The sequence below is a fragment of the Danio rerio genome, chromosome 17, assembly GCF_049306965.1.
Source record: "Danio rerio strain Tuebingen ecotype United States chromosome 17, GRCz12tu, whole genome shotgun sequence".
In the NCBI taxonomy this organism is placed as follows: domain Eukaryota; kingdom Metazoa; phylum Chordata; class Actinopteri; order Cypriniformes; family Danionidae; genus Danio; species Danio rerio.
In genome coordinates, this window is record NC_133192.1 from 18,185,148 (window position 1) to 18,212,872 (window position 27,725).

Here is a 27,725-nt window from a genome sequence, read left to right on the forward strand (position 1 = left end):
ATATTTTTTAACAAACTGTGATTGTTTTTAGTTTGTTTGTGTGCAAGCATAAAGTTTAAGATTATTTATAAACCGATAATATTAACCCTCCTATGGAATTCCAGATAAAGGGGATATAAAGGGTAAAACCCAACAACTTTTTTACAAACAGAGAACAGAATCACGTGACAACACGTCAAGACACAGACAAGTTGATAGACAGGAACACGATTTTGGAACAGGAAATGCAGCGGAAATCTTTGCAACCATAAGCTTGAAGAATGATGCTTTGAAACTGGCTCATACATACAGTACAGCACTCATGTTAGTCTGACGGTGAGGATATGCTCGAGATCAAAACATGGCGCCATGCACTGAATAATGAGAGAATAGTCCGGAAAATGACTACGACTAGCAGCTACCATATTACATGCCACAAATGACTGCTTGAGAAAGCGTGACATTGAAAGCGAACCGTTATGTGGCAATAAAACTCTTTCTATGCCATCTGCATTTACAAAAAAAAAAAATATATATTTTATATGCAGACCGGCTCAGGCAGAGGACGTTCAAGGATGCTGGTCATTCTTAAAACACAACTTTCTTAAGATTAACACTTGAGCTGAAAAAAAATCTATCTTTGATGGCAAGAAAAGATTTTGTTGCCTGTTATTTGCTTTGTTAATCAAAATGGCAAATGTTCAAGGTCAAGCCCAGATGGTACAGAAAAATGGAGGAAAAAATCGATTTCAACACCAAGATATCATGCGGAACAAGATGAGGCGAGATGACAGGAATGTTGCTTTTGGATAGCTGGAAAAAGATGAGGACTTTGAGGACCCAAAGTATAAAAAAATAATAACACTGACCACGATCAAGCTCATGAAATTAAGAGGACAAATCCTCCATGCATGCAATACATAAAAAATTGTATTAATTAATCAAACAGTTTGAAAATGATGACGAACCCCTGCAGCAGAAATGTCTCATGCAGCTTCACATCCACTGATGTCGAGGTTAGAATGGCATGAATTTCTGTGTAAACGTGACTGGATGATTGGGACCCTGCCAATAGCTTTCTTTATGAGTACATAAAGATTTCAGAAAGATGGAGATTGTTCTCAAACCGCTAAACTGATGGATGTCATTTGTAAGAAATTGGTATTGGAGTTTGAGAGGTCAGAACGGGGGCTGAAATGAATAAAGCGGATCACTAGTCTGTCATGTCTGCATGAACACTTAACCATATACTATTTCCCCTGATGGGGCACGATAGACACATTTCTGTTATAAAAGATAGTGCGCTCATTACAGACCACTAGGTAAAACTAACTGGCCATGAAATAGCTTTGGCCTCTGGAAAATATCTGATCGCATTTATTGTTATTTTTGTTATGTGCGAGTTCACTTTTATAACATGGCAAACCTATGCATACTGAGTGTTTGTTCAATATATCTGGCTTTTAGACCATAGCTCTACTAATACTGCGGCTTGTATGATAGTAAGTTTAGGTAGTTAAGGATTTAGGGATGTAGAATAAGATCATACTTCATAAGTAGTAAAAAACAGTTAATATTTTAATGATAAGCAAGAAATAAGCCAGTAGTTAATATATATATATATATATATATATTAGGGACAAAATTATTAGCCCCTTTAAGCAATTTGTTTTTCTCGATAGTCTACAGAACAAACCATCGTTATACAATAACTTGCCTAATTGACCTAACCTGCCTAGTTAACCTAATTAACCTAGTTAAGCTTTTAAATGTCACTTTAAGCTATATAGAAGTGTCTTGAAAATATCTAGTAAAATATTACTTACTGTCATCATGACAAAGATAAAATATACCAGTTATTAGAAATGAGTTAATAAAACTATTTTGATTAGATGTGTTTTAAAAATCTGCTCTCCATTAAACACAAATTGAGGAAAAAATAAACAAGCAATCTAATAATTCAAGAGGGCTAATAATTCTGACTTCAACTGTATATATATATATATATATATATATATATATATATATATATATATATATATATATATATATATATATATATATATATATATATATATATCTGTTAATTAACCTCAGTTCTGATCAAAACTAGTAAGGATTTTTACTCTTTAATTGCCAAATTCAGAAGTGATGTCACTGATTTCGTAAAAAAAAATAAATAAATAATTACTTTTTGTCAAAATAGAAAGTAAATGTGGACTGTTTTTTTTTTTTTTTTTTTACCTTTTATTGTAGTCTTGGACTTGTGAAAGATTAGTAACAACAATGCCTGATGCTTTGTTAGTTCATGCGCAGCATACGATTTAAAATTTTCTCCCTAATTTACTGTTTGTGGGTGTTTTTGCCCCAACTGACTTCAATTTTAAACACATTTTCGATCGCAAAACCATGACACCATATAATCATGCATTTTTGATTGGGGGTTTTCCCTGTAGGGAAGAGGTCAAATTTGTCATTTTAACTGTTGATCATTTTTTGTCACAATTGACTCTTTAGATTGGCCTGTGCAAAAAAAAAAGAAAAAAAGAAAAAATATATATATATGGAGTATAACTGCAAATTAAAGTCTGTGAATGTGTGTCTGTAAGGACTGAGGTTGATTAACAAATTTATGCCAAAAAAAAATTAACAATATTAACCCGATGCATTTTTATAGCAGTTTCCTTTAGTGGCTGTTTTCATCCCTAAAATAGCAAACAGATAGTAAATTTAAAAAGGTGCAGTTAAAACACACCTTGCAGAAAATTTCTAGGTTATATACAGCAGTTGGTAAAACTTAACATTAGTTAATGCTTCAACTAACACTGACTAAAGATGAGCAATACATTTGTTGGAACATTTATTAATATGCTGTAGCTTGTTATCTCAAACCATGTTTACCAATGTCTTTATTAAAATCAAAAGTTGTGCTTGTTATTGTCTTTCTGTATTTTATAAATTAACTTTAACTGATAATACAATTGGTTTATACTTATTTAAACTAATGTTAACAAACAGAAGATACTATAACTTAATTGTAATTAATACTTTACATCAGGGGTGCCCAAACTCTGTCCTGGAGGGCTAGTGTCCTGCAAAGCTTAGTTTCATTTCCATTTACAAACACCTGAACTATCAAATCAAGTTCTTACTAGGCTTAAACAACTGTGCAGGTGTGGTAAGGCAAATTGGAGCTAAAATCTGCAGGACACCGGCCCTCCAGGACTGAGTTTGGACACCCCTGCTTTAGAGCAATTTGTAAAACAATAAATAAACAAACAAACAAATAAATATTAGACAAAACAAACAAATAAACAAAAAAAAAATAAAATAAATAAATAAATAAATAAAATTCTATATAAAGTGACTCTTGAAATGGTTGTCTATGACATTTTCAAAACACCTGACTTATTAAGCATGCAATAATAAATATTTAGATTTTATTTTAGATTATTTAGAGTCTGTCTCAATTTAGATAAACAGATTGGTAGCATAGTTAAATCCAACATTAACTTCAATGAAATATACTTTAAAAAATTTTTCTGTTTTATTTAGTTAAACATTTACTAACAAAACTAGCTTAAATGAAAGCAGAATTTTCTGTTATTGGTGAACTTTAACCTTTAAAAATGTGGGCAGAAAAATAAAGTCTATTTTAAAAGTATCCAAATAAATGATTAAGAGATGTTAAAAACCTGATTTAATACATTTTAATGTGACCTTCATCTGTCAGGAAGAAAGGTTGAAATATGTTCATTTTAATAAAAAATCAACCCTCAGGAAAAAAAGTGCCCAAAGTTGAAGAAACAACCACTTATTGTAAGTGGCAGGGTTTTACTTCAATTGAAATGAGATTCATTTGACCTCTCTGACTGGAATCACGATTTGCAAAGAAATGAAATTTCAGTTATCTATAAGTGCAATCAAAAAAAATCTGCATGCTTAAAAAAGACATGACAGACTATTTCCTCAAAGCTATAATTATGACAGTTTTTTTTTAAAGCCAATACCCAATTTCTCTCAAATCACTCTTTCTCTCTATCAATCTCTTTTTAGTCTTTCTTATAATCACTGAATTGTATTTTTCATATTTGGGTTGGAAAATATTAGCAGAACAACTTGTTCACACTGAGGCAAAAATGATATCTTTAAAAATAAGCATAACGACACAAAACAAAAATTGGTACACAGAAATTCGATGATATCTGTTCTCTATTACGACAAGTTAAACTTAGATCAAGCCTCTTGAAATGAAGGAACAGAAAGGAATCAAAAAGACTGCTTCAACAGCAATTAATCTGATAGATATCACTCTACTAAAGGCTGAAAGCAAAGTTCAAGAGAAATCTCAAAATGTATCATGTGGCAAAATGCAGTCCACTATCACTATCACAAGGCAGAAAAACCTCAAGATGATACATTTTGAAGCATCAATGCAGAGAACATGTCACGTTTCTGTACTAATTTTGTGCGTATGCTCTCATTATAGGCACTGGGGACAAAATTAGTAATCAGTGTGACCATGTTAACCACTTCGGAAAACCCCATGGCCAAGTGTAGCTCGTATTCAAAGTTTGGTGGAATGATTTGACATTAACTCTGATTCAAGGATACTGAATGGACTTAGCATTAGTTTACAGTTTCTGTTATTTCTCAAGTGATATCCTGCTATATCAGTGCTCTATATTGATCTGCATGGCTTGGATTAGGCAGTAAGTTACACTTTTTCTATCCATGGGGGGAAGGCGATGCTTTGAGGATCTGATCCTCAGTTGCAAATGAAAGGCCACCACATAGAGGCAAGCAAAAGTGAACTGACCTAGCCCACCTGCATGTCCTTCGCACTCCGCAAAGTCCTCGTCGTCACTGGAACACTCGGCCGACGAAACCATGTCATCCGTGGTCTACAACACACAGACAGAAAAACGGGACAATAGACAAACAAAAGAGAGACTTGAATGTGCTAGATTGCACAATGACTTTAATGTAAGGCACACTGGAGAACGATAAAACAATTTTTGTTTGTTACTTAACCAACTAAATTGGAATTTTAAAGTGACTAAAAACACTGACCAAACATATGCATACATACATAAGCCACCTTCCCACTGCAAACAACATTCAAACACGACATGAAATACGCCCCCTTGTGGCAGTCGCACAGGTTTGTAGAGTAAATATTTTGGAGGGATTGTAGAGAGAACTCCTTATTACTCATTTATGAACAGAATTTTATTTATATAGATTTTTTGACAAAAAAATAACAAGAAAAAAAAACTACTAATTCTCATCTTGAGTGCACGGACTTGCTTGGACTGGAGTACATCATATCCGGTCGGCCAGTCGCATACGATCTAGTTGCAGAAGTTAAAAAATTTAATTGTATTTTCAGCTCAAATCGAATCCGAATTTTCCACTTACGAAGACGATTGGAACTCAACGCAAGCTCAAGGTCTACTCTCCATTAGAAATGAATGACTTTCGGTCTGTCGCTTGTTGTATATCATGTGCAGTGGAAAGGCGGCTATCAGCATATATTTAAAAATACATATTCAAGCTAACGTTAAACAAATAAATAAACAAACTAACTAAATACCTAATTAGCTAACTAACAAGCTAACTTACTTAAATAAATGAAAACATTAAATATAAAGATTATTGTTTTGGACTTTTAAAGCAACAGGTTCATGACATTTTTAAAGTAGAGTAACTAATCACATTTTACAGTGCAGTTTTTTTTTCTTTTTTTTAAGAGAGACTTGAATGTGTTAGATTGCACATCGACTTTAATGTAAGACTATGGAGAATAATAAAACCATTTTTGCTTGTTACTTAACCAACTAAATTTGAATTTTAAAGTGACTAAATACACTGACCAAACATATGCAGACATACATAAGCCGCCTTTCCACTGCGCATGACAAATGAACACGATTGTCGGAATATGCCCCCTTGTGGCAGTTGCACAGATTTGTCTTGTAAAGATTTTGGAGGGAATGTGAAGACAACATTAAATATGTATGGCTCAGGGATGTTGTCAGTGATAGTGTATGGATGCGAAACAAAGCATAATGCCCAAATAGGAGCGCGGCTCTGGCCAACTGCCAAGTGAATGGACAGCAGCCCCGACAAACTCTCTGCCGGGGTTTAAATAAGGGCGCCGACCAGCATCGGGTGAAAATATGAAAAAATACCATTATTTTTTTACAAGTGAAACATGAGCACACATTGCTTTGCATCTTATAAACACAACCAAACCTTAAAAATACACCGTGGACCCCCGTGAGTAAACATGTTGCCTTAAAAGTAGTAAGTGAATGAACTATGTTCATAAATTTGAAAATTGTGAACTTAGTTGCAAATAAAAAAAAAAAAAAAAAAAAAAAAAAAAATATATATATATATATATATATATATATATATATATATATATATATATATATATATAAATCTCACTTTCTTTAAAAGCAACAAGTTTATTAACATTTTAAAGTAAAGTTACTAATTTCGTTTTTTTTTTTTTACATTTTTGAAACTTGCATTTATTTTTTCTTTTTGTCATAGAATTTTAATTTAAATCATGAAAATAAAAAGATAAAGAATGTATAATTTTTTTTTGTCTTAATTAACAATAAAAATCCAGGTAAATAATAATAATAAATAAATAATCACAGTAACTGGCTGAAATAATAATAACAAAATTTCCATTTTTCCCTAGGAACTATTCCTTCAAATGGACCTGACAGTACCACATTAGTCTCATTAGCTGGCAAAACCATAACCAAATTAGCTCAACATTTTTAATAAATGAATATGCAGTGGGTCTGGGATTTAGTGAATTTTATAAATGACAGACAGAGCAGGAACAGATTCCATGTCAACCTGCACATAAATCATTGTGATTATTTTACCATCAATAAACATGAATCAACCACTGACAGACATGGAATAAGTTTGCCCGGCGTTAATTCCAAACTTTTATTTTGAAAAAACGCTCACGTCAAGCATTTATACGAGTCACCTCCATTTCGCCCTTTGGAGAGTCTGCATGGATTTCCCATCACTGTATATCAGCAGCTCTGAGAGCAGAGGAGCAAACACACAGCAGCACTCAGAGATTATCTGCGTGTCTCCAGCGTCTCCTGCTCTGATTTATACCCAGCGCTCTCCTTTACTCATGCCAACCGCCACAGTGGGCTCGTTTTTCACACCCTCTGCTTGGCACATCTTTATTAGGAGCAGATTAGAATGTGGGCCAAAATAAGTACTGTCGTAGACCAGGTTTATGACATTTTAAATAACACAGAAAGCGGCAGGTCATAAATATGATTGGCTTTGACAGAATAATAAAATGTTTTCCATCTATATTTTTGGTGGACTTTGGATTTTGGTATGAAAATGCTGCAAAAAATACATTTGAATGCTCATCTTCACCCTGGCGAGGTGTGGAATATTTCTCTATGTGAATATGAAATTATTCATTGAATTTATATTTGGTGTGGCAAATAACTCATCTTGGTGACTGAAAGGGGACGAGGATATCACAGATGCAGAAAGCAATGAGAATCATAATTGGCTGATTGCTGAGAAAATGGGAAATTATCTCAGGTTTCCCCAGCAAAATACAGCATTTAATCTCATAAACTGGTTTATATTCGGCTATGGACACAACGGGCATTTTGAATATGAATGTGTCTGTTTTTTGTACTAACATACAGATTCTGGAATCGGTTAGAAGCACTGAAGCCGTTCTTCATATCCTCTTTCACAATCAAAAGTCTAACACGCCATGGTTTGGTTTTTAGAGTTTTCTTGTCTTTGTACTCACTACAGTCTGAAAGAGATTTCCATATGTCCATATGAAAAGAGTCTGATAGTGTTTAATGCCATGGTATTGATCTGAACAATTGCTTGTGTGGATTATCTTACTGGCCTGCTCTATTGGACGTTTAAAGCTATTGTTTGATGATTACTTTTGTACCACCTTTATAAAGGTAATAATCATGGCCATTGATGGTGAATGGACTTCGTCAACACAGACTAATTAGAAATATGTGCTTCAGCCTTCAATACATTTAAAATATTAATTTAGATATTTAATTGTGTCATGTGACACAGGGCCCTATCAAATACCCAGTACAATAGGTGCAAGATGCATTTGCTTCGATTTGTTGCTATTTTCAGACCAATGCAACCCTAATTTTCACATTTTGTGCCACGTTGTTTAAATAGCAAATCTATTTGTGCCACTTTGTGTACTCATGGGTGTTCCAGTCTATAAAGGAGATGTGTTAAGACACATTAATATTTTGAGGAACTGATTAGACTGACCACTGCCAACTGAAATCTGGCCTAAAGTCCTGCACAAAGCGTGTTAGTTATGCGCCTATGCAGGTCTAAAATGCATACACATTGCTTAATACACAAAGGATGTACAGCAATACACAAATGTCTTTACATATGAAAAAAAGATGTAAAGACTAAAATGTTACAGAAACCAATATTTTTTACATAAATATAAAAAAAAACACTACCTCTTCATGTCGTGGGGCTTATTTTAGCTTATTCATGACAATTTAAACTTGTATAAAGTTATTAGTATTAGCAGTAATATTTATTATATGCATATTTATATTTGTTTTAATAAAAACAAGTTTCGATTTGCCCACCTGTAGGGTTTTGGAGATCTTATGTGGCATAAGAATAGGACCTGTGTTTGGATATAAAGGTTTGTGCATCTTTTTGTTATTACTGTTCATTTATTCGTTTGCTGGAAATTAGAACTGAATTTAGAAATAGTTTTGAAAAATCTTTGCACTTCACAAATATGTAGGCTTGTGATGTCTTTAGTGGAGTGCGTACAACACTATTTCCTTATCCATGAAAGTAAAGGAGTAAAGTAGAGTAAAGGTTTAAAGTAAAGTAAAAAGGAAGTATAGAGGCCAATTGGAGGAGGTTCATTCTTTATCCTCGCACTGCAGATGGTCTGTTTATCTAGTTTTCCGCTAGTGAAGCGTTCCGTTTTGTAAATAGACATGAAAATCAACATGCAAATAAAACATGAAAATAGACACAAAACAAAACATGTAAATAGCAAATGTGTCATGGCGTGAGGCAACTGACTCTTAAAGGAAATGGCAGATGACACACTGATTGTTTTTTTTTTTGTTGTTGTTGTTTTGTTTACTTTTATCTTTATGAATTCCTTTTCCAAAGAGCACAATATATTGATCCTCTGAAGCACTTTTTGATTTTGGATTTAAACTTCAACATAAGTTTAAATCCAGCTTTTAGTTGGGGCACACTTTAGGGCAATATGACGGCAGAAGCATTTGTTCTTTTTCATACTAATAATATTTACAGAGACACAATATTGACAAATAAAGGATTATCTTCATGCAGTTGTTTTGCACAACATCAAAACAAAACAACACCTACAAAAATACTTAAAAGAGTATATTATTTTTAATTGAATAAGTTTGTTTCTGGTGTGGTCAGTGTTCTCGAAAGCTTACTTTTTATGGTGTTGTTTTTGTGATGCAGAGCTGGTTTATACTTCTGCATCAAGTGACCGGCATGACCCACGGTGCATGCCTTGCACATAGTCATGCATTTATATGTCTGCATGCTGTTTGTGCTGCTGTGCAATAACACTTCTGAAATGCTAGCTAACAGTAGGTTTATAGGTTCGTCTTTGTAGAGATTCTATACAGGTATTTAGTTTTTTTTTTTTCTGAATGCTACCTTAATGTACAACCGGCGGACGTGCAGCAACTTTATTTATAAGGTAAACACTAAACAAGTTTCCATCTGAAGCTCCTTCACAGGACTCAACACTTGTAAACAATCACTCCATGGGGCTAGCGGCTCTCAGCACCGCCCACACTCATAATCACTACCAAGCTGACCAATCACAGAGCTTGTGATGCGCATCATTGAGAGGTGTAGTTACGTTTTTGAGAGGTGCATGTCATCATCGTCAGCCACATCGAGGGCTTTGCAACCGTGCGAGGGCAGCGCTGGACCATACGTTTGTGCTTGACGCAGAAGTATAAATCATCCTTTACGTAAAACTTTGTAGTTGCAGTGCAATTTTCTCTGATGGGTGTTTTTGAATATGCTATTGGTTGGTTTTAGGGATGGTTTTGGGTCAGCAGATCGATGGGTTATCTTTACAACATGCTCAGCCTTCTCATAAACATGTATAAGAAGGAAGTGTATCTGAAACATACAACAAAACATACCTGGAGCTATGTATATGTTTTGCAAAAATCTAGGTGAAGGCACATATTTCCAGAGAGCCTTGGACTTTGTACATATACTATGAACACTGGAGGCTTGCTTCATGGCTGGTTATTAAAATTGACCACAGAGCAATGTATATTATTGCATTGTGTGTTTTGTCTGTTGCATTTGAACCCTCCACTTGAACTTTGCTTTTGCTGATTGTATATTGAACGGTCTGATGTTATACAAAGAGATTTTACATTGCATGATTGATGCTATAAATACTTCAATTATTCAATTATTTCTTGAAAACATTCCTAAAGTTATCTATTGTATTTGCTGTTGTTTGGCCATTTTTAATATAAGCTGAATTTCACAACACAAGCTCAGACTTCCTGCAAGCCAGGAATGCATTGTGTCATTTTATGCTCAAATATTGATACTTTTGTTGGAAAGGAGAAAACAGCCTAATCCATGTTTTAACAATGTGAGAATGTGTTTCCGTCAGAGTGTAATCTTCTCCCCTCCCTCTCTCACGCCCAGCCTGACAGTGACAGAAACTTAATATTGAACTCCTGGAAGATTAGCTTGTTTCTTCACTCTTCTCAAAGCTAAAAGAGTAATGCTTCATGGTGTTCGACAGATAAGCAAATCCGGTCAAATCCGTTCAATTTATTTTCAGTCTTAAGGTAATTACACATTATTTAAAGAACAAAGAATTTTGGGGGCAAATAAAAAATTAAGAATTGTTTTTGTTTTTGAATTTTTTTAAACACCATTCAGCCTGTGGATTAAATGTCATCTTGTAAATGATTTTCAATTTCTTGCACAGGCTGACTGTTTCTTATCATGACCTCATTTGGATATAACTTTGTTTTGCATGCATATTTATACAATCACCGGCCACTTTATTAAGCACACTTGTCCAACTGCTAGTTAATGCAAATTTCTAATCAGCCAATCACATGACAGCAACTCAATGCATTTAGGCAAGTAGACATGATCAGGATGATCTGCTGCAGATCAAACCGTGCATCAGAATGAGGAAGAAAGAGGATTTAAGTGACTTTAAACTGGCATGGTTGTGGTTGCCAGACAGGCTGTTCTGAGTATTTCAGAAACTGCTAATCTACTGGGATTTTTACGCACAACCATCACTAGGATTTACAGAGAATGATCAGGAAAAGAGAAAAATCCAGTGAGAGGCAGTTCTATGGGCGCAAACGACTTGTTGATGCCAGAGGTCAGAGGAGAAAGACCAGATTAGCTCGAGCTGATAGAAAGGCAACAGTAACTCAAATATCCACTCGTCACAACTGAGGTATGCAGAAGAGCATCACTGAACACACAACACAGCCAAACTTAAAGCGAATGGGTTACAGCAGCAGAAAACCACACCGAGTGCCACTCCTGTCAGCTAAGAACAGGAAACTGAGGCTACAATTCGCAGAGGCTCACCAAAATTGGACAATACAAGATTGGAAAAATGTTGCCTGATCTGATGAGTCTTAATTTCTGCTGCAACATTCGGATGGTAGGGTCAAAATTTGGCATCAACAACATGAAAGCATAGATTCATCCTGCCTTGTATCAGTGGGTCAGGCTGGTGGTGTAATGGTGTGGGGGATATTGTCTTGGAACACGTTTTGGCTCATTAGTACTAATGATTTTTATTTTGATAAAGGCAGTTCTGAAGGAAAAAGGGGGTCCAACCCTGTAGTAGTAAGGTGTACCTAATAAAGTGGCCGGTGAGTGTATATTTTATTTTAAAATTGCAGTCAAGGACCAGTTTGAGCTAAAATCACCCACAATGTTTTACTAAAGAATGGCTGTGGATAGTGTGAGTGACTATCCTTGATTGTGTATGATAAATAATTTAGGATCCTGAATGAAATCAGCTGAAGCCAGTGATTCACTAGATTCCACTTTTTTGACATGTAACTGAAAATGAAGGCTGAGATGTTTAAAACTAGTGTTTACCTGGAAATAAAGTTGTACAGCATCCACTTAAAAGCCTTTCGAAAAGAGTATCCACTCAAACGCCTGAAAAAAAACTTTACATATTCTTTGGGATTGAGTCATTTCCAATGAGCAACAGTCCATCATATTGAATGGACTATACGTTCATCTTTCATAGCTTCAATTCTGTTCATGTCAGATTAAATATTGTGCCTGCTCTGACTAAGTCTATGGCTTTCTTGCACTTCATGTTGAATAATAGCTGAGCACATTGCTGTAGAGGATGAGGACTGCATAGCTTTAGATGACAGGGCTCTTTGGAGCTGTTATTCGTCTGGCCTGCTGAAAATGAGCAGCTCTGCTGTGTATTGAGTTTTAGTGAGCTGTCTGCTGGCCTGCTGAGGCAAAGAGTGAAATCTGATTATTCTACCTTGACAAGGTAAAGGTCATTATGGACAGGCTTGTATTTTCACCCTTGAGCTTCAATAATAGTCTGTGAATTCACAAACCTGACTGCAGATAAGAAGAATATAGCATGTTTGTGTATGTGAAAGTCAATGAGTGTGACAAAATCTTAACTAAAATGTTACTAAAAATACAAACATAAAGTCATATTTAAGACTTCAATGTTTTTAAATGAATAAATAATAATTTGATATATTCACAATTAATGTCTGTAAATATAAACCTTTCATTTAAATCATTTTTAATCTATGACTCATCTAGATTTTTAAACTTCACTGTATAGATTAACATTTAAAGCATTCACTGTACAGGGTATGCAGTTCTTTTTTTTTTCCTTCATAGGGGTTTAGTGAGAGAGCTTACATCTCTGAATCGTTTGATTGTTAAGAACAGCAGCTCCAGCATTCTGAGTTAAGCTCACTCTGTCTGTTACCAAAGGCTCCATCCAAAAAAGAAAGAAACAAAGGCAAGGCAAGCGCATTTATATTACACATTTTATACACAATGGTAATTCAAAGTGCTTTAAATAAACAAGAGGATTAAAATAATCATAAAATAATCACAAAACGAGTAAGAAATTAAAACAACAAATAATTAAAATGATTAAACATGATTTGAATGTAATCTGAAAAAAAACTTTACTGTAGTGAAATTAACTTGTTTTATTGTTTATTAATGATTTAGATTTATAATAGACAGTTGACAATTTATTACATGCCCTTAAGTGTAATTGTTGTTTACAAATTTTATTTTTACTTAGATTGTTTTATTATATTATATTTGTAATTGTTTTTATTGTAATTTCTTTTTTAACTTCTACTTTTTATATTAATGTTATGTTCTGAGAGTAATCCAATTTTGATTCTCTGTATGTCCTGTACAAGTGGATGAATTGACAAAAAGGTGACTTTGACGTTTGATTTTGACATGAAATTCATATTATTTGAGTTTATTATAATTATTGTGCGAGTATTTACCTTTAAAACAGTAAGCTGATTTTAATTAAATAATAACTATTATAAGTAAACCATACACTTAAAAATATAGAACAAAATTAAGCACTGCCTTGGAAAGTTGTAAAGTAAAATGAAACTAATTAAAATACAATTCTGTAAATAAAACCAATACAAAAACTGTTACAAAGACTGAAACCTAAACAAAAGATGAATAATACCAATATTACACAAAGACTGATTGATACTGAGCATTAAAATCAAGAACAGATAATTAAACTATAAAAATGATTCAATTTCACACATTAAAGCCCCTGTAATTAAATCCCCCCTTACAGACAGCAGAATAAAATCACTGCTCTGGCAAACGTGACATGCCTTGGCAACTTCCAGACCACTTCCTCCAAATTGCCCAGCAGTCTGATGGTTATGCAGTCTTATGGCAGAAAACCCTTGCAGCTGCAGGGCAGGATGGTATTTTGGGCCTGTGACATTGTGAATGTTGGTTAGCATTCAGCTCTTTGCCTCGAGGCCTGCTCTGCCTATGCAAATCTGCTTAATCAATGCAGGATATTTACCGTAGCTCTGCTGAAAGATAACTGACAGCCTGGGTGAGGCTTTCCAGTGTCCTGCTGGGTACAGAAAGCAGGAGGAAACCACAGAGTGACAGAGCCGAAGAGGCCAGCATCGCAATTCAGGCGAATTTGGTTATTCCGGAAACCCTAAGGATGTTTATGAAAATGAAAGAGATGGTCTTTTTGGAGATGTGATTACACAGGGTCTAGTCAAAGCCTTCTAATATCAAAACCGCTCTGCATCAAAGAACAAACGGGGCGTAAAGGGATGAGGAGTAATTCAAAAAGCTGTCTTTCAAAGTGGAAGCTGAGAACAGTTTGGTCTAAATGTTTGGCATCGCTCATTGATGCAGACAACAAAGTAAACATCTTCATTGCTAATGTGCAAGCAAGATTCCATGTGAGGTAAATTATGTCTTTGAAAAGTCATGCTAAATATTTACTATGAATAGGTAGAGCTATTAACAGACAAGTTGGGTGAAGAACTGAATTCTGAAAATCTGATATTACAATTGATGTATTTTAATGATGTCCAAAGATGGGAAAAAGAGTTAGCATGCCCAGCGCATGGTTTAAAAGGGTTGTCGTCATTCTCTTAATATGTTTAAGTGTGTTTTGGGCTTTTAAAACACTATTAAGGTGCATTAAACCAGTCAGATGGCTGCCAGGTAGCCGTTTTTATATTAATGTAAACAAACATAATCGTTTAGATTTTAATCTCTTAATATTTTATATTTAAAGATAATTGTGTGCTGCTGTGCATCCATGTATGTGTAATAAGCAAATTGTATGCACATTTTAAACCAGCCTATCACTGACGTACACTTAAAATAACACACACATAGACAAACACACAGTTTGGTCTAAACTTTTGGCATCGCTCATTGATGCAGACAACAAAGTTAACATCTTTATTGCTCACGTGCAAGCAAGATTCCATGTGAGGTGAGTTACGCCCTTGAAAAGTCATGCTATATATTGACTATGAATTGGTGGAGCTATTAACACACAAATTGGGTGAAGAACTGATTTCTGAAAAGCTGATATCAAGTTTTGACATTGGATCTATTTTAATGATGTTCGAAGTTGGGGAAAAATGGTTGGCATGCCCAGCGCATGGTTTAAAAGGGTTGTCTTTATTTTACTAACATGTTTTGGGTGCATTTTGGGCATTTAAAACACTATTAAGGTGCATTAAACCAGTCTGATGGCTTCCAGGTAGCCGTTTTTATATTAATGCAAACAAACATAATTGTTTACATTTTAATATTTAATATTGAAAGATAATCGTGTGCTGCTGTTCATCCCTGTGTGTGTAATAAGCAACATGTATGCACATTTTAGTCCAGTCTATCACTAACGCACTCTTTAAATAACACGTACATACACAAACACACACAAAAAAATGTGTGATCTAAGTTTCCTCAAAATAGCAACAATGCTCCTTAACATACATCCTTTTCAAACCAGCAAGTTCATGGGTGCACAAATAGCTAAAATTGCATCTGCTATTTTAACAACGTGGCGTAGGATGTAAAAATGATACCTGCACCATAATGAAAGTAGCTAAAAACACTTGTGTCGCACCTGCTGCCACATTGTGTTTAGTGTATGAAATACAGCTGCGTGGAAAAATAAATGGATTCAATAGTCCATGCTGACAAGTAAGGGCACTAAAATGATCTTTACTTCATACAATTTTTTTTTTTGCCATTCATATCTCAAAATACAACAAGAATGTGGGCAATTAGATCTAAAACATGCTCATTTGGAAATCAGCCAAGATTTGTACACTCATTTTTAATATATTTTGCAAAATGACACGTCTTTAGGAGCTAAAAGGGGTCACACGGCAAACTCACTGCACTTTTCTTCACATTAAATTACTGTGCAGACAGTCTTGAATAAATTAGTGACTAAATAGGACGTATTTTTCGTTAAGTATAAACATTTCTGAGGTGTAAAAGCTTAATAGTCTCAGTGGTTGATGAAAAGCTTCACAAATTTAGTGCAGCTGACCCGTGGACCTGTCAAATTACCTATTTCTATTGATTCATTTCATTCCATTTGGCTTGTCTCGCAGGGTGATTTAATTGAGGTCATAGAGCAGCTTGTGAACAATATAGGACATTTCATTAATAACACTGAAAGAAGTGTGGTTTGAACACATGAACAGACTTAAATACATTAACACTGAAAGCCTGTTATCAAGTAATGTGCTGTTCAGCAAAACCTGCCATTTCAAATGCTGAATGTTTCTCTTTATCTTTGCTCAGTGCTGAACTGTTAAAAACTGTCAAAATGTGTCACATCTTAAAATTCAGAGAGGGGAAGATAGTGCTCTCATACACACAACTAGTTTCAAAAGGTTCAATAGTTAAAAAAAATCAGATATTTCTTTCAGAAGCCCATATTTACAAAATCTGCAAAAGTCGAAGTACACATAGCAGCGGATCAGTGCATCCTCTGCCAAAACCTGTGCATGTAAATCCTGTAGATATAGGAGCAAGCGTGTGATTTACGGTCCAAACAGAAGGCAGATCATTCATTTCACAGGAGCCCCTCAGTCCTAATCGATTATAAAGCACCAAGGAAAGTGCTGACACTGGAATAATTTTTGAGATTTAGGAAGTTCCCCGTCATGTTTTTATGGCTCTTTTTGATTTGAGACGTAGGTTTGGTCAATTTGTTTGATGCAGAGATTAAGCGTGAATCACTGGGAACCAAACTACTAAAAGTCTGATGTAATAAACAGAGAAAACAAAAGAAATTCTGATGTCTTAATCAGTGGCAACAAAACTAAATGTATAATAACCATAAACAGAAATAATTAATATAAAAAACGATAGATTTTGATGTCACTATTAGAGAACAATAAATGGGAACATAACTAATTCAGCTGTTGTATTCAGAGAAAACATACAAAAAAAAAATTCAAAATGATTGAAAAAATAACTGACGTAGAAACTGAGCAGAAATTGATCCGTTGTCAGAACAGAAAAACAAAACTTTTGACAGAATGGAACAAAATCTGATTTTGGAAAAGCCCAAAATATATCAGAACAGAACAAAATCTGATTTCCTAACATAACTAAATATTACAAACAGAACTAAATCGAATGCCAAAACAGAACTAAATTTAATATTATAATCAGTGTGAACAGAACTATATCTGATGTCAGAACAGAACAGATTTTGCTAAAACAGAGCTAAATTGGACCTTAAAACAAAATTAAATAGGATGTTGTAATCAGTGGGAACACATTCCAATCTGATGTCAGAAAAGAACTAATACTAATGTTGTAATCAGCGGGAACAGAACTAAATCTGATGTCAGAGCAGAACTAAATCTACTGTTGTGACCAGTGGGAACAGAAATAAATTTGATATTTGAACAGAACTTAATCTGATATTGTAATCAGAGGGAAAAGATCTAAATTTGATATCAAAACAAAACAAAATCTAATATAATAATTAATAGGAATAATACTAAATCTAATGTCAGAACAGAACTAAATCTAATGTCATAATCAGTAGGAATAAAACTAAATCTGATGTCAGAACAAAACTAAATCTAATGTCATAATCAGTGGGAACAGAACTAAATCTAATGTCAGAACAGAACTAAATCTGATGTCATAATCACTGGGAACAGAACTAAATTTTTGATGTCAGAACCATAAAGAACTAAATCTAATCTTATAATCAGTGGGAACAAAACTAAATCTGATATTGTAATCAGTGGGAACAAAGCTAATTCTGATATAAGAACAAAACTAATTCCTCTGTCAAAAAAAAAAAAAAAAAAACTAAACCTGATTTTGAAATAATTGAGAAAATAACTTATAGTGATACACTGACATTCACTCATTGATTCTCAGACTCATTGCTTATGATCATAGTTAACCGTGATGTCAAATTACTGAACCGATACAGACTTTGCATGTAACAAAAAAAGTTTCTAAATGTATATTTTTAATAATAAGTGTAACTGTTTGGTTTTAAATGGATAGTTCTTTCAAAAATGAGAATTTACTCATATGATTCCAAGAGCTCTTTTTCTTTTGTTAAAGACAAAGGAGATATTTTGAAGAATGTTGGAAACAGGTAGCCATCCACATTAGGAAAAATATATAAATCAATGGCTGCCAGTTTTCCAACATTCTTTCAAATTCCTTCTTTTGAGCTTAACAGAATAATAAAATAAAAAAAAAGTTTGGAAAATAGAAGTGAGTTAACGATGACTTACTTTTGATTTGATTACTTTAGATTTGAGGGTGAACTGTCCCTTCAACATTTGTTATAACATGCTGATATAAACGACATGATCACAGCTCATACTTTGAGCGTGCAAGGAGCACATTGGTGGCTAATTGAATGGATGAGACAGTTTGATTTAGCTAAGCAAACAGGTCTAATTAAATGAACTTTTCAATTAAATCATTTACTGCTGTAAGGCAGAGCAAAGCGGTAAATCAGAAATAGCTTGTATGGCAGCGTATATCCTTTCCAAATCACACTCTTGATTTGCTCGTGGGAGGTGAGGAGTTTTTCACCTACACAGGAAATACTGCAAACATCTGTCACTGTAGCTTGACAAAAAATGTGTCTTGTTTTAGGTTTGCAAACAAACACGTTTAAAGAGAAACAAAGCACATGAAATTGATTAAAAGTGATAATAAAACCATTTACGACATTATGTTTTGCATGAACATACTACAGATAAACTTATCAAACTTATAACATAGCCAAGGTGAAAACTAGGTACTACTCTAATGCTACCCCTGAACCTAACCTTTACCAATATATAGTTACCTTATACACTCAGGTCACTTTATTAGATGCATCTGTCCAACTGCTTGTTAACAAATTTCTAATCAGCCAATCACATGGAAGCAACTCAATGCATTTAGGCATGTAGACACGATCAAGACAATCTGCTGCAGTTCAAACTGAGCATCAGAATGGAGAAAAAAGGGCATTTTAGTGATTTTGAACGTGTCATGGTTGTTGGAGCCAGGTGGGCTGGTCTAAGTATTTTAGAAACTGCTGATCTTCCGGGATTTTCTCGCACAACCATCTCTAGGGTTTACAGAGAATGGTTTGAAAAAGAGAAACAATCCAGTGAGTGGCAGCTCTGTGGGCGCAATTGCCTTGTTGTTGCCAGAAGTCAGAGAAAAAAAGGCCAGACTAGTTTGAGCTGATAGAAAGGCAACAGTAACTCAAATATCCACTAGTTACAACCAAGGTATGCAGAAGATCATCATTGAACACACAACACGTCCAACCTTGAGGCGGATGGGCTACAGTAGCAGAAGACCAAACCAGGTGTCAGGAAACTGAGGCTATAATTTGCACAGGCTCACTAAAATTGGACAAAAGAGGATTGGAAAAGCATTGCCTGGTCTGATGAGTCTCAGAAGGGTCAGAAGCTTTCAACGACATGAAATCCTGCCTTGTATCAACGGTTCAGGCTGCTGCTGGTGGTGGTGTAATGGTGTAGGGGATATTGTTGCTGACCATGTCCATCGCTTTTTGACTGCAGTGAACCCATCTTCTGATGGCTACTTCCAGCAGGATAGCACGCCATGTCATAAAGCGCAAATCATCTCAGACTGGTGTCTTGAAGATGAAAATGAGTTCAGTGTACTCAAATGGCCTCCACAGTCACCAGAATCAATCTAATAGAGTACCTTTGGGATGTGGTGGAACGGGAGATTCGCCTCATGGATGCGCAGCTGATAAATCTGCAGCAACTGCGTGATGCTTTCATGTTAATATGGACCGAAATCTCTGAGGAATATTAGTACCTTGCTGAATCTATGCCACTACAGATTAAGGCAGTTCTGAAGGCAAAAGGGGGTCCAACCCAGTACTAGTAAGGTGTACCTAATAAAGTGGCCGCTGAGTGTATAATCCTAATACTTTCTTATGTAAGTGCATATGAGCTACACATACACTGAAAATTCTATTTTACATAAATGTAGAATGCTTTCCAAACCTTTGAGCAGCACAACTGTTTTAACATTGATAGTGATAATAATAATAAGTGTTTCTTGAGCATCGAATTAGCAAAGTAGAATGACTTCTGAAAGATGATGTGATCTATGATTAAACTCAGCAATTCAAAGCAATCTAGACAAGCCTGTATCTCCTGCCTCTTTAGGAGGTGTTCAGCAGTTATTAAGATAACAGTTCCACTTACCACGCAATTAAGATAAAAGCAAATATCTAGGTAGTCTTTTTAGTCATCACAAACCCCAAATGATTCTTTGTCACTTCAAAAAAGCAGGCAGACAAAAGCAGACGTTAAAACAAAAGTTTGCTGACTCTGGCCTTCAGATAATCATCTCCTTTCATCTCTCCTGTGGGTTTCTCTGGCCTTGATGCTATCGTGTCTATCTCCACTTTGGCAGTACAAGGAGTGAACAGCTTGTATTACAAACTGAATCAATAAGAAAGGAGAAGATCAGTTTCACAATGATCCAGAGAGTTCTACCTCTCTGATGACAGCCATCTGACATCTTATCGCACATTGTGTATTCTCCAAGAAAAAGGTCTGAGTGATAACAGGGGCGTATCTTCAGTATAGGATAAAAGGACAGTAGTTCAGTCCTAAGACAAACAGCTGATCTTCTACTGAAGAATCAAGTACTTTAGCAGTTAATCAATTTGAGGGTCATAAAACCTTTATAATCATAGCATGACACTTATAATGAATATGAATGAGCATTTACGAATGTGTATGACAACTATCATTAAGTGTATTTTGCTCAGTTGAGATTTTAAATGCAATGATAGTTCAAGATGTCTTTGTCAAGATAACTTGACAAACAACTACTTAACTTGTCATTAGCTAAGTTTCCATCCACCTATTTTTATGAGCATTTTGGACTTGCACATAAATAAAATCGGCTGATGGGTATGCCACGATGTGCACACATTTTGAAAATGCGCATAAAAAGGATGCACATAACCGAGTAGGATAAACTTTTTATTCAATAAGAAAAAATGTGCATGGAAACACTTTTACAAAACAAATTCCAGTATGCTCATTATAAAAAGGTCATGCGATTTTGTCATGAGAAATCATGTGATGGTAAAAATGTGTGTGAATAAACAAACCAGCAGGTTGAACACATTGTAAAACATCTAAAATGTTATTTTGGTCATTCTAAAACGCCACAACTGTTTCAATATCAGTGTTATTATTTTATTAATTACCTCCAGAACTGTCAAGAGCATCTGTGCTCTGTGTCTCATGGCTTCAAACAACACCAATCGTTGACTTTTAGACTCGTTGGACGGAAATGCTGCTTTATTCACGTCTTTTATGCGATATACCTGTTTTGTGCATAAATTGAATTTACATTATTTGGATGGAAACGTAGCTACTCTCTTAGCATGACAACTTGACATAAACAAATACATAACTTGTCATTGTCTTTGTCATGACAACTTGACATTACCAAGACAGCAAAACTTGTCATAAATCTGTCATAAACATTATTGTGATGAGGCCATTATAACTGTATCATAATTTTTTTTAAAAGTGTCATTAATATTTTTCTTGAATTGAATTTGTCATTAAAATGTCACTAAATGTAAATAAATATTAACAATTCTGTTAATATAAATATTAAAAACACTGTTAATATTTATTTATTAACATGTCTATAATTATTTGAATATTAACACTATATTAATAAGAAATTACAATGACAAATTCAGTTTTATCTACTAAAAAAAGGTGATCAGAAAAGTATTCATGACCTCATGACAATCATGTTTATGAAAGATTTATGACAAGGTACAGTATGCTGTCTAGACAACATCAAGTTGTGATCAAGTTGTCAATTTCTGATGAGTTTATGTCAAGTTGGCAAAGACATCTAATAAAAACTATTTTTTACATTTAAACTGACATAACGAATGTAATGACATTTAGTGAGTTTTCATAAGCATGCAATCTAATCCATATTTAAGACTTGTGTCATTCACTGACTATAAAGGTGTCATGAGAGTCCTATGAACACTCAAAAATGTATATAAATATATGACTATTGACACTATTAATGAGATATTATAGTGACAAATTCAGTTTGTTCCACTAAAAAAGGTGATCAGAAAAATATTATAAAATAAAAACAATCATGTTTATGTAAGATGTATGACAAGGTGCAGTTGAAGTCAGAATTATTACCCCCCCCCCCTCTTCTGGAGAAAGACATTTGTTTTATTTCGGCTAGAATAAAAAAGCGTTTTTTATTTTTTTAAAAATCATTTTAGGGACAAATTCATGATTAGTTTATGTCAAATTAACATAAAGACATCTAAAAAACTCATCTTTACATTTAAATTGACATAACTAATCGAATGACTTCACGCTATGACTATAAAGGTGTCATAAAAACTATAGATTACACAAAACATGACATTCGTATAGTTTTCTATGGCGAAAAGTGTAACTATAAATATGGCGAAAGAAGCCCCGCCTACTAGTACAGGAGTCAGTCGTCGATTGATATAGACTGACGTTTCTCCTGGAGAGAAGCTTTGACCAGGTGTGTGTTTTTATGAAAGTTTAGCGGTCAACATACACACTGGTCATTTAATCACCCACAAACTTGTAAACAAAAGGTTTTGTTAGATTCAAACGTTTAGAAACAAAACCCAATTTTGGCCCAACAAAACATATATTTTTGAATCACTATCATTGTTGTGCAGTCACATTTCACCACTTGGGGTTTTTACCCCCACCTACTAAATATTTAAAGGACTGTACTATATTTCGGGGTTACTTTCTGTTTTCTCTCAGCGTGCGGTTCAGAGTAACACACATGCTAATGATTTCTGGGGCTGATTTATACGTTGAAATATATATATCCATAATTACTAAATTTTAACTAAAGCTATATTTTTGTAAATATTCAAGGGTCATTTGATTATAATCAGCTCTTCATGGCTTACACGTTATGCTGGTGGTGTAAATCTGATCATTTTGCTAATATTTGATTCAAATGGTGTCATTAATATTTTCTTAATATGCAGATTAAGAATTGTATAAAAAATGTGCATTAGTAAAATTTTACTGCTGGCTGAATTAAACATGTTAAAGTAAATGTAAATATATACATACTTTCCCTCTTTGTAGTTTTACAAAAAAAAGAAAAAAATAATGATATTGAGAAGAACAATTGCCAGTAAACAAAGTCAACAAAGTTAGCCAAACTGCTTTCTGCTGTCTTATGCTATCTGTTAAACTTTTGGTTAAGCAACAATTAATTGGGACATTAATTAATAAGAAACAAAAAGAAGGAGCTTTACTCTGAGAAAGAAAGTCTAAGTACATCAATTACATCAGGATTCCACTTCTTTCTTGTGCTTGAATGTTAAAATGGCCCTCCTATGAATTGTCCCTGCCAATTTGAGTTTGAGACCCCTGCCTTAAAGGGACTTTTCTGTCATGACAGTCTTATGAACACTCCCTTAAAGGTAAAGTGCTCCCGAAAGCATCTTAGTTTGTGGTATTTTCTCCTTAATAACTACAAAATGTTTGCTCTGTCTGAATGCTTAAATCCACAGTAAGGATGTGTTCCTGTCGCATATAATAGATAAACCAATAAATCAAAAGAAAGCAGTTTATTTTATTTACATGCAAGGTTAAATTGTAATAAAATTCTAGCTGAGATGACTGTGTTTTGCTCAATGCCTTTTATGACCTTGCTTCTATATAAAAAAAAAAAAAAAAAGAATAATGTCTTAACATGTTTACACGACCATCAGCTTTGCCGGGTTATTAAACATTATTGTAATTAAAGCATAAATATGCATTATTAAGCATTTACTCACTTAATGGCACAGAAGTTTTGTGTAATTTATTATGGAAAATTTAGTCGGTGGAGAAAAAGATAATGGTGTGTTTCATTGCCCCCCCCAAAAAAGAAACTATTCAAAAAATGCATATTTTGTGCTTGAATGAATTCATAAATGCCTCCTTTTTGAAGCACATTTTTTTCCTGGTCTATTTCTCTCTTTATATCTCACCTGGCTATTGACTTACGGATGTCTCAGTGCTCACTTTGCAGCAGAATGGCCTGCAGCAAGGACTCACTCCAGAACACTTCATTTTGTTTTGTACTTATGACTTTTTTTGTGCAGCACGGTAGACTATAATCGTCCACGAGCTTTCAAACAGCCGCCGTTCATCTTCCTGTTTACACGGCAATGGTCTCGCGCCTTATCTTTAATCACTTTCTGGCTGAGGAGGGCAAGGTCGCTTGGGACCTTATGACAAACTATCTCCCTGAGCACTTCTCTTTTGTCCTCGCTAAAATTAGAAAGCAATACGCAGTTTGTTTCAATTATAGATTCAAATCTAAAGTGGCGTCTTTTATTATGCCGGGGCTGTTTAATTTGAAGAGGGGATGGAAATGGTCTTGGGAGATAGAGAAGTGCGTGTGGGAATGTCTGGAGAAGAGGAAGATGATAGAAGGAGAAGACGAAGCAATGGCAGAGGTGCATCGAGTTCAGACGGCGTGAACAAGGCTTATTTCATTACTCAAAAATCCTGATATCAGAATATGAGGAATCTGTCCTCATGAGAAGATGATGATGTTTTTCTCCCCTAAATATTATTGGAAATGAATTTTATTTGTACAGTACCAACCATGCATGAACATGGTTTAAAGAGCAGAATAAATAGTTTAGAAACTTGATTTTGTAAAATACAAATAAATATTTTCAATTATAATCAAATAATAAGTTGAACTGCTTTTCATTTTATTATTATTATTATTATTATTATTATTATTATTATTATTCATTCGTTCATTCATTTTCTTTTAGGCTTAGTCCTTTTATTAATCCAGGGTCGCCACAGCGTAATGAACCGCCAACTTATCCAGCACGTTTTTACGTAGCAGATGTCCTTCCAGCCACAACCCATCTCATTATTTTATTTTATTTTATTTTTTTTTTATATTTATACATATTTTTTTATTATTATAAATTCTTATTCCTATTATTCTTATTATTCTTCGTCTTCCTCTTCTTCTTCTTATTATTATTGTTATTATTATTGTTAACTTTCACATGGTCACCCACTGAAGATAAGCAGGGCTGTGCATGGTCAGTACTTGGATTGGAGATTACATAGGAAAGCTAGGATGGTGCTAGAAGCGGTGTTAGTGAGGCCGGCAGGGGGCGCTCAACCTGCGGTCTGTGTGGGTCTTAACGCTCCAGTACAGTGCAGGGGACTCTGTACTGCTCAGTGAGTGCCTTCTTTAACCCAAATATTCTGGCCAAATTTGCCCACCTCTCTCCATCATGGACTCATGGAACTATCTCAATATCCTAATTGGCTTCATCACTCTGTCTGCTCTCCCCCACTCAGCTGGTGTGTGGTCTGGTGCAATATGGCTGCCATCGCATCCTCCAGGTGGATGCTGCACACTGGTGGTGGATGAGGAGATTCCCACCAATGTGTAAAGCGCTTTGAGTGTATAGAAAAGCACTTTATAAATGAAAGGAATTATTATTATTATTGATTATTTGATTAACAATAATTTGAATATATATAATTAAAATGGTTTCACTTAGTAAATAGCTATTTATTCTAAATAAATATTGAAATTCTGGATTAACATTATTTTTATTATACATTTTTTTATATCAGGTGAAAACTAGTAATTTAAAACTGAACTGAACATGATATTTATCATTTTCATTTATTTATATCCCAGCAAGAAAAAGTAACACGGGGCCATTTCTATTAAAAAAAAATCCCTCTTGAAAACTTCAATTTTCTATTAAAAAGCCGTCTTCATAGCATTTAAGTGATAAACTACTTCTAATCTATGACCAAATCACTTAAGGAATAGCGTGCAATAAAAAGGAGAATTATTACAGAAGCGCAGCCTTAATGCTATTGCTATTGTTATGCAAACCAATCTATTCCCAACAGCATCTCTTGTTTGCAACTTTCATTGGATATCACACCTCAAGAGGAAATAAATTGGAGTAAAGTGAAACTCGATTCACATTTCAATACAGCGCCGTGTCCAGGAGATTGGACTCGCATCATCATCTTCCCAAGGAGCGTCTTGATACGGCTCCCATAGCTTTGGCCCTTTTAACTACGGCTTCTGCGCATTTCAATAAATCAAGGCGTCCGTCTCTTAGGGATAGTGGCGTCTGCCCACGCCTAATATCCCAGTCCCACGTGGCTCGTCAGCACCTTCTGAAACATATCAGTCCTCTGCACCACAGCCGTCTGTCGGCCGCCTCCAACCTCCATATAATTGGATTCGAAACACAACTCTGGAGAAATATTAGTCTTTATTGTGGTAGTGCAGCAACTCCCGCTGCTGACAGTTATTTTTTCTGTCTCAGTGGATCACATTGTTAACCCCTGAACTGTTTGTCGGCTCTCATGCAGAAGAAAGTGGACTTTAAAGGATAGTTCAACTGGAAATGAAAAATTTGCTTCAGGTCAGCCCGGATGATCTCTTAAGTAGAATATTAAATCGATAGTTCAACCAAAAAAAAAAAAAAAGAAAATTCTGTCATCATTTATCAATCACCCTTTACTTTTTCTAAACCCATTTGAGTTTCTTTTTTCTTTTGAACGCAAAAAGAAGATACATTGAAAAATGTTATTGGCTGGCATCAATATACTTCTATAGAATTTTGTCTATGGAGGTAGATGCAACATAGGCTCATTCTGAAAACACAGCCTTATATACATTTCTGGAGATCAGGAATTATGTAGCCAGTAGTACTTACAGTCTTTAAATGAACGATACGTGGCGTTATGAAGCTGTTCCTTTTCGCGATAGCAGCTGACCAGTTACCTCTGTAAAGACAGCTTTTCTGGCTTTTGTCTAGAGGCTCGCAGCATACATTGGCGAGCTTTAGACGCAGAGAGGATTTGACCTTGATGACGAGGTTTGAATCTGGCAAAAAATGATTCCAGAAAGCAGGTAAGACAAAAAAATATATAAAAAATTTAACAAACAAGTAGATAAAAGGGTGAGAATGTGGTAAAATCTCAAAATGTGGTAAAAATCAGAGGGCATTTCTTTTTCTGGATTGTGTTTCAAAACACTGTCGGTTGGGTTTAGGGAAGTGGGTGGAAGCAGGTCAATAGATACTTTTAAAAACACTATCAGTTGGGTTTTAAGGTAGGTGGGAGGGGCTATCGGTCGATTGGTCAGTCAGTCAGTCAGTCAGTCAGTCTACAGTGGCCTCTGGTGTATTTACGTAAAAACAGCAGGCACAAATGACACTCACGAGAGTGCTGAGATCTCAAAAATCATACACAGTGGCTTCTGATGGATTCACGCAAAAAAAAAAAAAAAAAAAATGTAGCTCCTGGGACGTATTTGGTGCTCTCCAGTAATGTAAATAGAGCCACGTTTTCAGAATGAGCCTGGGTTGAGTAGATGGGTCCAAGCAACCAGCATTCTTCAAAACATCTACTTTTGTGTTCAAAAGAAGAAAGAAACCCATCAAGGTTTAAGGTAAGTAATTGATGAGGTGATTTTAATTTTGGGGTGAATAACAC

At 34.8% G+C, this 27,725-nt stretch overlaps 1 protein-coding gene across 28 annotated transcripts in view; it reads right to left on the bottom strand.

Moving 5' to 3' along the window:
• The window catches only part of nrxn3a (neurexin 3a), a 546,951-nt gene that overhangs the window by 16,321 nt on the left and 502,905 nt on the right, over positions 1-27,725 (bottom strand). For 21 of the 28 annotated variants that reach the window (XR_002455904.3, XM_073927383.1, XM_021467203.3 and 18 more), the window contains one exon: positions 4,799-4,883. Coding sequence is in view for 27 of the 28 variants with exons in the window: in XM_073927383.1 (XP_073783484.1) it covers positions 4,799-4,883 (85 nt within the window). In the remaining variant the exon portion in view is untranslated. The remainder of the gene's footprint in view (positions 1-4,798; positions 4,884-27,725) is intronic. The other 7 variants (XM_073927388.1, XM_073927384.1, XM_073927386.1 and 4 more) reach the window with 1 other exon arrangement.